Source organism: Vigna umbellata, chromosome 9 (genome assembly GCF_029865625.1).
Source record: "Vigna umbellata cultivar VRB3 chromosome 9, Vumbellata_1.0, whole genome shotgun sequence".
Taxonomy (NCBI): Eukaryota; Viridiplantae; Streptophyta; class Magnoliopsida; order Fabales; family Fabaceae; genus Vigna; species Vigna umbellata.
The window spans coordinates 5399780-5411832 of record NC_142173.1 but is presented as its reverse complement, the minus strand read 5'-3'; the positions used below and the strand labels follow the sequence as shown (position 1 = coordinate 5411832).

The 12053-nt window shown below is 37.1% G+C and overlaps 1 protein-coding gene across 1 annotated transcript; it reads right to left on the bottom strand.

The window, feature by feature from the left end:
- Positions 1 to 3272: 3272 nt before the first annotated feature.
- On the bottom strand, positions 3273 to 11456 carry DOT2 (SART-1 family). Its single transcript, XM_047298407.2, has 12 exons — positions 11270 to 11456; positions 10187 to 10310; positions 10033 to 10084; positions 9774 to 9887; positions 9597 to 9693; positions 9420 to 9486; positions 9273 to 9332; positions 8529 to 9141; positions 7795 to 8171; positions 4913 to 5133; positions 3704 to 3788; positions 3273 to 3632 (listed from the first exon to the last, which is right to left on the bottom strand). Exons 2-12 carry the CDS (start codon positions 10307 to 10309, stop codon positions 3558 to 3560), a joined length of 1884 nt encoding a protein of 627 aa, XP_047154363.1. The 5' UTR covers position 10310; positions 11270 to 11456; the 3' UTR covers positions 3273 to 3557.
- Positions 11457 to 12053: the final 597 nt, after the last annotated feature.

Below are 12053 nucleotides of genomic sequence, written 5' to 3'. Positions count from 1 at the left end.
TGATACGCTAACAACTTTGCCAGCCAATTTTGTTGAGCTTCGGTGGTGATTTTTTGATGTAAGAGGTGTCTTAAACTCTTCTGATCTGAATACACCTTGAAACTCTTTCCAATCAAGTATGGTCTCCAATGTTGGACCATTCCAACACTAATGCCGTTAATTCTTTCTCATAGGCTGACTTGTTAACATTAGTCGGTGCCAAAGCTTTACTAAAATAAGCTATCGGTTGTCCGTCTTGCATCAATACTGCTCCTATCCTTGCCCCTGAAGCGTCACACTCAATTTCAAACGGTTTAGAAAAGTTAGGTAAAGCCAATAGGGGAGCTTGAGTCATCACCTTTTTTAATTCCTCAAAGGCCAATAATGCATTTGGACCCAATGGAAACCATCCTTCTTCGTCAATTCAGTAAGGGGCCGAGCAATCTTACCATAACCCGCAATAAATTTTCGATAATACCCCGTTAATCCCAAAAAACCCCTCACACCTTTGACATTATGAGGTATGGGCCAATTTATCACACTTTTAATTTTTTCTGGGTCTACTGCAACTCCTTGCTCAAAAATTAGATGACCCAAGTATTCTACTTGCCGACTCCCAAAAACACACTTTTTTCTATTGACCATGAAAGATTGTTCACACAGCAGCTCAAAGACTCTCATTAAGTGCTTCAAATGTTCATCCCATCCTTTACTGTAAACTAGTATATCGTCAAAGAATACTAGCACAAATTTCCTCAAATAGGGCTTAAAAATCTGATTCATAGTAGACTGGAAAGTCGTAGGGGCATTTGTCAAACCAAAGGGCATCACTAAAAATTCATAATGACCTTCATGTGTCCTGAAAGCTGTTTTATGAACATCTTCCTCCACCATCCGTATTTGATGATACCCAGATTTCAAGTCTAGTTTAGAAAAATAAGTAGCACCATATAACTCATCCAATAACTCCTCTACCACTGGAATTGGGTATTTGTCGGGAATTGTGACTTTATTCAGCTCCCTATAATCCACGCACATGTGCCATGAACCGTCTTTCTTCTTAACAAGAATTACCGGGCTGGAAAAAGCGCTAGAACTGGGTTTGATAACTCCTTGTGTCAACATCTCTCCAACCTGTTTTTCAATCTCCTCTTTATGGTGATGTGGATACCGATATGGTCGCACACTCACGGCTTTTGCTTTTGGCTGCAATGTAATAACATGCACCACATTTCTATAAGGGGGCAACCCCTGTGGCTCTTGGAATACAGTCGCATAACCCACTAAAATCTATTGAATATCTTCAACTTGTGTCTTTGATAAGCTTTGTTTTGAAATGGACTTTTCTCCCAAACTATTCTCCTTCACCACACTCTGGAAAGATGTCATCAACGTTATATGTTGTCCGTGTTTTCTCAGTTTCTGACCTTGTAACTCCAGATATTTGTCCTGCCAAAAAAAACTTAGTGTCATCTCTTCCCAATCAAAAGTAACCTTTCCAAACCTTCACAACCAAGAAACTCCCAAAATCATGTCCACGTCCCCCAATTCCAACACATATGGCTCTACCGTAGTAGAGAATTCTCCTAATTGGATGTCCAACTTCTCACATTTCCCCGTTGTAGACACCCTATGTCCATCTCCCAAACGTACACCAATCTGTTTTCTTTTGTCCACTTTCAACTCCAGAGCAGCCACTACAAGGGGAGAAATGAAATTGTGACTGGCCCCACTATCAATCAGCACTCCCAGGGTTACTTCATTGAGAAGACCCTCTATGCGCAAAGTTGTAGGGTTATTCCGACCACCCCATGGTACTTCAACTTCTGCGAACAGCCCCATAGACCCACACTCCAAGTTATGGTCATCTTCCTCTTCTTGCTCTCACTCGTGATCACCTCCCCCGCTTCATTTACTGTTTCGTCATCCGCTAACACCACCATTTGCAGTTGCCACTCTGTGCATCGATGCAAGGGGTGATACTTTTCACCGCATCGAAAACAAAGCCCTTGAGCTTTCCTGTTCATCAATTCAGCATACGGCAAATGTTTCGTATCGCGATTTCAGTCGGCGATCAGAAAACGATCACCTGAAACGCGACTGCCTTGTGTCGTCGAGCGTGACTCATGAAGGCTGGAGCCCGCTGCCGATAATGGTTTATTTGACCACCATAACGACCGATCAACTCTCTTTTTAACTTGGCCCACGACAACCCCACTTCTGCTTCTTGTAGAAGATTAAACCAATGAACGGTTGCCCCTTCCATGCTTAGTTTTGCCAATCGGACCTTCACCTCTTCTGTAGAGTCGTGCACTTCAAAATATGTCTCTGCCCTGGTAATCCATCCCACAGGGTAAGTACCATCAAATGATGGCAATTCCACCTTCTTTGCTGCCATCCTGTACTCTGCCCCTGAATCCATATCTGAAAACGGAGATTCTCGACGCTCTCCCGCTTGCTTGTTACGCAGCTTAGTCAGTTCTTCCAACATTAGTTGGCAAAATTCCCCCAACGTCTCACGTACAGACACTTCCATCGCTAACAATCTTTCCTCTAATGCGTCGACTCAATCAGACATTTTGGGGTGGCATGGACAACAATGCTAGTTCTTCTCAGGGATCCGGCAGGTCGGACCAATGATAGAAACCCAACAATAAAACTGAATATCACAGGTATATTATTCAAGTATTATGCAGAATAAAAGTTATGGAGCTGAAAGCTCTACAATCACTAGTAAAACCCAGAGTGCTCTCACTCCTAACCAGAGGATGACTCTCCTCCTAACCAACTCACCACCTCTCCTCCCTATCCCCTTCACACTCTCTATTCTCTCTCCTATAACATAATTCCCCCTCCCTGGATTCCTAACACGTCATTCCCCTTTCTAATTAACTTCCCTTTCTTTTCCTAACCCCATTTTCTTTCTTCTCACGTAAACCTTCCATATTTTGGGCCTTGCTCCCTCTATAATTGTTTCATGTTGATTAACAGGCCAATCCTTATTAGGAGTCCTATCAAACTTTCAGTGGGCTGAAACCATGGGTTAATGTTCATCATTGCCAAAAACCAGATTCTTATTAGGTATACTTCTTTTTTGTGACAGGGTATCAAAACTTGGCTTAGAGCTATTAAGGATCATTCTATATGGGTGTTGGGTAATGGAGAGGAGATTAATTTCTGTCTTATGTGTTATGCTGATGTGAACAAACTTTTAAGAAAAAAAAAAGTGAAAAGTTGCACTAAATTTCTTTAGCGAAGAACATACTAATAAAGTTCTAGACTATCCAAAGAGAAATCCACAATCCAAAATTTTAATTAATACATTGAAAATAAACTCTTATTTGTACAGAAGGAATCGCACATTCTGGACCGCGTAGAATGGAGAAAATTTCAACCACTGGTATTGATCTTGCTAGCTCTTTAAATTTCTACCAACATACATCTTTCAAGAAAATCAAGTTTTACTAACGAAATTAGCACTATAAATTCAGCTACAAATCTTTAGCAGTCAGCAACAGAATAGATGAACACTATGGGTCCAACTTCTAAGCTTACAGGGATATTAGTATACCAAGGAATTATGATTTAGGCTTTTTTGGGTTATCGGAGCTTGATGTCTCAGCTTTCCTCTTAATTCCCAGAAAATGCTCTACCTGAAACAAATAAAAAAATATATAAATGTCTGAAAAATATACCATAAAAGCTTAAACACGGCCTGAATTACCTTACGATCCCCAAGCATAGGTGTCAAGCCACCAGGAAGATCCTTCTCAACAGTTGCAAAACCACTTTTTGGGTCACTAGTTTGTCTGCCAACAAAAAATCAAACAGTCACATACATTGGTATATTAACTAAGCAAAAGAAGAAAATAAGAGAAGATAGAAGAAACCACACAGAACCATGCTTGCTATATTGACATAATTCCTTTCATATTTTCAAAGCCTTGCACAATTCAGTAAAAGAACTTTAATTTTACTGCCATAATATCACAGAAAATAACAAAAGTAGGTTTCGTTATGAATACACTGTTTCAACTTCCTGAGTAGTTAATCTGGATAACACTGCAACATGGCCCCAAGAATGCTACGAAGGATTACAAAGCAGCTGATATGCTAGATAGTGAATACAATACAAAAAGTGACCCTTGGCCACTATCAGCATCACGTGACAGTCCTATTGGTCCAAACCAAAGCAGCTAACATTAACTCTAGTTACTTCTTCGCATACCAAAATCACTTTTTGCCACCAACAATTTCTATAAATTTTAAAACGGGTTCTGAAAGCTGGTAAGAGGAAGAATTGGACCTTTTTTGAAAAAGTGGGACGGGGATTGTCTGAAGTGAAAAATTTACTGTATATTGGATATATTGGAATTTAAACACAACATATCACTTGTATAGCCTTTGAGAAGATTAACCAAATAAAAAGTGTTCCCCTGACTGGACTTTATATAAACAAACCCCAAAGACTGCGTAATAAGTGAAGGCTGAAGACAGAAATAATGACTTAAAAATGAAATCACAAGAAATGGATTGGCAATCCCATTATAACAAATGGAAAATACAAGTAATTAATCATAACGATTAAAGAACTAAGTTATATATCAATACAAAGCCTGCACTCTATTCTAGATAACAATCAAAGATACGGATCACTAAATGAACCTGTACCAACTGGTCTCGTAAGCCTTTATGTTAAGTATCAAAGTTTTTACACCAAAGTGTGGACATGAATGAAAAGCGAGTACGGTGCTTTAAGATGAGGGAAAGGAATTAATCTTAGTTTCGGAAGTATGTTCCTTGTTGCAACAATAACTTTTAACACTAAATCACAAAATCAAACATGCTCCAAATTTCTCAATTCATTTCATGCAAACAGACTTTTAAATTAAAACTTCAGGAATTATAAGTTTGCATAAAATTGAAAACATACCCTGGTTTAACATGACCACTGAGAACAAGATAGGGGGTCTGCAAACGAGCTTGAGCTTCCCGCATCCTCTCCACAGACAGTGATGGTGTATCGGAACTCTTCATTTGCTTCATCTTCAATTCTTCTTGATATTGCTTCATACGCTTCTCTTGCTTCATTTTTCCAGGTCCTTTACCGTGGAACTTATGAGAAATCATTCGAAAGGCTTCCTTAGGAGTTAACTGAAGCAACAAAAGAATAAATCAATGAAGGATGATTGATGATCCACTACAATTTGAAAACTGATACTTCGAAAGAATGACAGTAAAGCTCATTAATAAATGCATTTGTGATAGTGTCAATTTTAAGGTTCAGTGTCATTAAACATTATAATCACTAAGCACCCAAACCCACACACATTCTCCTCATCCATGGTATTACATTAATTTATTAAACAGATATATTTTCTTTATGCAGCAAGCCACAGATATATTTTGATTGGGACAAGATAAGAGCACCAGAGAAATGTTGTTTGACCTAAATGTCAAGGAAGTTATGTATAACCTCATATAAGAGAGAACAGATTGTCCAACAATTGCCATTGAAAATTAAGAATGTAGAAAACACGGAAGGAGATTAGAAAAGAAGTAGACGCCACAAGGAAGATTGACAAGTAGAAGAAGATTTGATACTTTGAATTAGAAATTCAAATATAAGAATCAAAACTTTTCTAAAGAACTTACAGAGAATTTCTCTCACCAAAGCTAAGCTTCAATTTCTCCAAAAATGTATATTGAGTACAAGAGTCTACAAAAAGTCGTTTATACTATGGACCAAAGATCAAGGCACACTCACTAAGAGACCCGTCCAATAAGCTACTAAAAAGCCTAATAGAAACTAATGTCTAAAGAGTCCCTAATTTAAAAAATTTAAGAAAAAATACAAGGCCCAATACAAGAATTAAATCCAAATTACAAGAAAAGAATTTAAAAGTCTAACAATTGTAAATCTATTGTTGACCTCTTCATGCACTCGTCACTAAGCCCCCAAGCTGCTTAACTGCAAAATTGCTAAGTCTGATCATGAGCTCTGGAGCAGAAGAACTAGTGATGACAATATCATCCACATAAACAAGGAGATAAAGACGGAAAAAGGTGTCCGTGAAGATGAGCAAAGAGGGATCACAATTGCTACAACTAAACCCAAAGGAGACCATAGTTTGACATAATCAGTCATACAAGGCCTGAGATGCCTGCTTCAATCCATAGATAGCCTTGTTTAGCTTACAAACAACACTTGAGGATTCAAAGCCAGGAGGCTGAACCATATCCATTAACAAAGGTGTTGTTGACATAGATTTGCAGCAAAGGACACTGATTTGTCAAAGCAAGGGTAAGGATGACGTGCATAGTTACAGGTTTTAAAAGAAGAGAAAAGGTTTTAAAGCAGCAGGTAGAGAAATTAAAGTCTAGATCCAATTGGCAAATAAAGTATCAATTCCTGCCTGTGTGGTTCTTCCAATTATAATTGGTTAAGCATGTGTAAGGAGAAACGTGGGATTAAGTTGTGATTTAATGATACCAGACTAACACCAGGTTTGCATGGGATGAGTTGAAAGAGGAGGAGGTAAAGAAGATGCATCTCGAAACGGGAAGGATTAAGGATTAATTGTGCAAGAGGCTGGCGCAATCAGGTTTAAAGAATAAATAAGAATGCTCACTGATGCAAGACATGTTTTATAAAGGAGGAGTCAGCAGCAGGTAGTGGCTGAGACAAGGGTGACATGGATGAACAATAAGGAGAAGAAAATTCACCCAAAGGAGCAGTGGAGGGATGAGGTTCAGGGGAGGAAGGGAATGAGATAGATACCCCACTTCACAAGAAAGTGAGTTTCATGAAAAAGAACATCACAGGATTCATACATCTCGGAAACAGGATCAACTCCTTGCATGGTTTCAAACTTCTTTATTTAGTTCAATCCTTTCTAGGGATCTTGGTTGGTATGAAATTTGGAATAAAATTCATGCATATTTTCATCATTAAAAGCGCACTAATGTACAACAATTACAATCAGAACTGTGCAACTCCATACTTGATAATCGTCTTGTCAATGAATTTTTACTTCACCTTAAGGCGTTGAATGATACTCTTCATTCAATTGGTGAACCTGTTTCATTAAACACTACGTCGATGCAATTCTTGAAGGCTTACCTCAAGAATGCAATTATGTTACTGCTCTAATAAAAAGCCAACCTGATGATACTACTATTGAAGATGTTGAAGGTCTTATTCTTTCTCAAATAAAAGAAAAGGACAAGTGTAGCAAACTTGCTCCACTTAATAAATAATCCTTTAATACAAATTTGATAAACCCAACTGTATCTTGATGATCATGAATGTCAACTGTTAGATAAATTGAACTCACATGTATTCCTATAACTAAATTATATGAAATATTGTATATTCAACTTAATGATTGAGAACTCTCAAACAATAAGTTGAATTAATGAAATTCAATGTGTATAAAAGATTATCAAGTGACTGATTTTAAAGTTTGTCTAATTATTCTTTTTCAAGGAAAACATATTGTTAGAATAATTATTAAATCTAAGCATGTTAGAGTCAGTATCAAATCTAAGTAGGGAGTAGTGTGTTGGGAACTGCTTCCAGCTGTACCTAGTTCTGTCCGTAGGTATATAGTATAATCTTTTGATCTTTCATCTTCCCATTGTATCAGATTTCTATCATTATAAATAGCATACCATCAGAGGGGTCTTTCAAGCACTCCAAAATATATTTTCTCTGTTTTTAATCTTAAGTCATATCAATGCAGTAATCATAAACAATATGATCTTGGTGACATTAAAAATTGAAATAAGAGGTAAAGAATGTGGAAAACTTACAATTCTCCCAAATTCATCAGTCCTTTCAATGCGAATCTCCCTTTTCTTCTGAGTTTCCTTCTCGTCATCATCTACAATTCCAACCAATTTACTTTTCTTCTTGTCCATATTTCTGCCACCCCATTCAATGCTTTCCTTAAGTGTTCCTCGATCTTTAAGCAGTTTCAAAGCACCTGACAATCCTTTCCCTACAGCAACTTCATGGATATTTTCATCAGGAACGATTTCCTCTTTGTCTTCCTTATTGGGTTGTTCATCTTCATTAGTTTCTTGAACTTCAGTCCATCCACCAGCCTCATTAGTCTTTTCTTCATCAGGAACAATAGCCTCTTCATCATCATGCATGAAAACATCTTCACTTTCTGGTTTACGTGCTTCTGAAAAGTAGAAAGTAACATGCCTTAGTTTAGTTTTATCTACTATCAGCTTCCCCAATATATAACACTTCCAACATGCTTACAAAACATTTATATGTCAGAACACCTACTGTACTCAGCATAAAAAAGAAAGATCACATCACAAACATTCAAATTATTATTGTTATTGACATAGATGTCAACAATAAGAGCACAATGAAATAAATATTATATAGAGGATTTCCAAAACAATCAACAGAATTCCAGCAATCCAAATGGATAAAAAACAAAACTGATCCACTTTTAAATTTAATCAGTCATACTCATGAAGTAGTATGAAATTAATTATATTAGAAACCACAAATAAATCAGAATTACCTTCATCAATGTGGAGACCCCAGACAAATTCTTCCATCTCTGTGAAGACCACCTTGTTTTCACGTGACTCTCCAGCCGTGGGGTTTTGACCATCAGTCTCATTATTATGATTTGAGGTAGCAAGCAACGCAATAGCTTGAGGACCAGATACCCCATCTTCCTCATGCTTTTTAAGAGCTAATCTTCTTGCTTTCTCTAAGGATTTACGAAGATCCTCATCATCATCTACAAAAGCTGGAGTTTCATCTTCCTCTGTTTTAACATTGAGAGTTTGTTCCTGACGCAGCAATTTGGAGGCTTCCTCTGCTTTAGCATAAGCAGACTGGTAAGCATTACTTCTTATCTTAGACTCCAATCTTTCTTGCTCTTCTTTGATAGCTTGCCTCCTCACATTGTTCCGAGAACCAAGGTCACCAACACCCAATCCTGAAGAGACAGCTTCAGCTTCAAGGGCATTAATGTCTAGCTTATCTTTCTTCCGTAAGGACTTTTTCTTCTTGGGCTTCTTAAATTTTAGCATTTCTTCATGAGTATAGTAATCTGATGATACCTTTCCAGATGAAGTAAGATCTTCAAAGGTATTTGTGGAAACACCTGTTAACCTTCTTCGCAGCTGGAAGGAAGAAAAAAGATACCCCAGAAAAAATGAAAAAAGAAAAACAGATAAACAAAATGAATATTGCAATAAGAAAAGAAGAATAGAATGGCCATCACAATATTTCACAAAAGAAAAGCATAACTAACCTCTTCAAGTTTCTTCTCAGCTTCACCTGAGAACCGTCCCTTTTCATCCAAAGTTACTCCCTGAATAAAATAATCAAATGAGTACATGCATTCACAAAATCTACGTTACTCATCATCCTTTTTGGGAATGTAACAAGAGTAGCAAACCTCTTCTGCAGCTGGATCATCATACTGTGGCAACATTTTCTTCTCCAAGGAGGGATCGTCATTGAACCTGAAATCGAGAGAACAGACTTCGTACAAACTCTTTCCTTTTCATAAGTTCATTTTAGTCTATACATACATTATTGCACTAGTACATCGACTACGAGGAGAATGTCTTACTTATCATCATATACACCAGTTTTCTTTTTTGCAGCTTTATAAGCGTCGTCTCGTCGTTTCTGTTCTCCAATTTCAATGTTCTCGAGCATGTCAACCTCTGCCATGTGAGAACAAAAACTCTAACTATGTATCACTCACAGACTTCAAACTTACAGAATAAGTAGCAAGTAGTTGTACCTTCATTAACATCACCATCAGCAAGTATGGGCTGATCTTTAATTGTTAAAACTACTGTACCGCCTTCCATAACTTTATCAAGGCCATGGAGAACTTTCAGCCCCGCCAGGTTTTCTGTCAGATATTCAATATACAAGTATATTTTATCAACAGTCAAACAAAGATTCATAACCCTCTAAGACAAAACTTAAATGCCCTAAGCTGCTGGGCTGTATCCTCAACATCACTTCCCTATGTATTCAGAAACAGAGAAATTTACCAGTGTGTTGGGCTGTATCCTCATCATCACTTCCCTCTACTGCAATTTTGTCCTGTGAGATTTTTAGCATGTTGTAATGATTACATATTTAAACTGGGAGAATCAGTATCTTAAAGATCATAAAATTTAGGTACAACATAAAGGGGGGAAAAACCTGCTCCTCAAAAATCTTTGAGAGCTGCAATGCTCTTTTCTTTTCTAACTTGCGGCTTTTACTAACCCATGCTGAAATCTCAGAATCACCTTCAGGCTGTTTCTTTGTCCTTGATTCTTTCATCCTATCCAAAAATAAAAATAGTCACAACATAAAAGTTTCATACTTTCAAGTTTTAAGCCTAGAAATGTAGTATTAAGAACACAATCATCAAAATATGTCAATAAGTTGACAGCAGAAATGATAGCATAAAAAGACCTAAATTTCCTTGTTTAAGTTATGTTCGGATGGAGGTAAGAAAAAGCAGGAAGATAAGTAACTAAAATCCTTCTTTAGAAGATCTTTAAGGTGGAAAACTGAGAGATATGTGTTCTTCTTCCTTTCACCCAAAGGAAAGGATTACTTTTACTTAAGAGACATTTGCTTAAAAAATTGATGAAAATAATGTCCTATTTTTTTAAAAAAAATCCAATGTTCTGAAACAAAAACTGGAAAGGGAAAACATTGCTTTCTCGGGACTAGAGAGAGAACCTTATGGTAGAAAAAAGAAGTTCCTAAAGAAATTATAAGATAATGGCATTTCATTTTTAAAACATATCCAAACAAACTAACAAGACGGGTGGGGACTTCATTATTTAATTTTAACTACAACTCCTAAAAAATAGAAGCAAGCAAATGCTTTCTCTGCTTATTGACAAGTTGCTTTAATATGTTGAAATATCACAAGTTAGTTATAGTTTTCAGAAACTTTAACGTGCTGCCAATTAAAGTGAGAAGCATTCCTCATGCTGCCAATTCCTAACACACAGTGACTCAGAGCCAAAATTTGAATTGAAATTAAGCATGCTGGGCAGTTATACAAGGTCAGAATTATACAATCTCAGAATGTATCAAATCCAGTAAACATAAATCCCAATGGCGAAACACGAAGGACAAAAACGGGGGAAATCAAGGGAGCTCAGGGCAAAATCAGGACAACCACAAAACAATGGCCAAACAAAATCAGGGAAATTAGCACCCCAAAACAATCCGTATAACCCCAAAAACGAAATCAGGGAAAAATCAAGGGATAAATAAACGAACCTGTTCGTAGTGACCCGCCTCCTTGCTCTGCGTGCAAACCGTCACGCGGGCCTCCTCTCTTGATCTCGCGTGGTGATGGTCCCTCGCGGCGTGTTAGCGTGTGGCGGTGGTGACTAGCGTCGCGTCGCGTTTTGTTTTGCTTTTAGTCTTTTTTGCTGCTTGTACTTGTAGTAAATTTGGTTCACTTTTTGAAATTATAGGTTTTGCTATCACTGGTCCCATAGGAAAGGAGTGCGCTGATCTGTGGCCAAGATTTATATGGACATTTACATGATTTTAGTTTTTTTTGTAATGTTAAGAATTTATATAATATATTATCTTTAATCTTTAATATTATTAAACTATAACTATAATATTATTATATTTTTTATTATTTTATATATTATTTTAACTTTTTTATATATTTATGCATTAGATTAGATGAAATAATTATTTTATTTTAAAAATAGATTTAAAATTAAAATTAGATTTATAAAAGATTTAAGTTTCATTACAAATGGATCTACTTATGGATTTTGTCAGACCTCATTAAAATGCACCCAAATACCCCTTTGCACGGACGCCAGGTGTCAAGTAACGAGGATCAGAAATCAGATAGTGGAATGCAGGTGTCAGCAGAAGAGCGGACATTCGTTTTGACGTGGGAAGAAAACTAATTTTTCTGAAACTTTCGTCCCACTCTCTTCTGCATGCACCCTTCTTCCCAAAACTCTGAACTTCTCATTTCTCCTTCTTCTCACTAAAAAGTCCCCCTTCTCTCTACTAAAACTCACTTTTTCTCTAC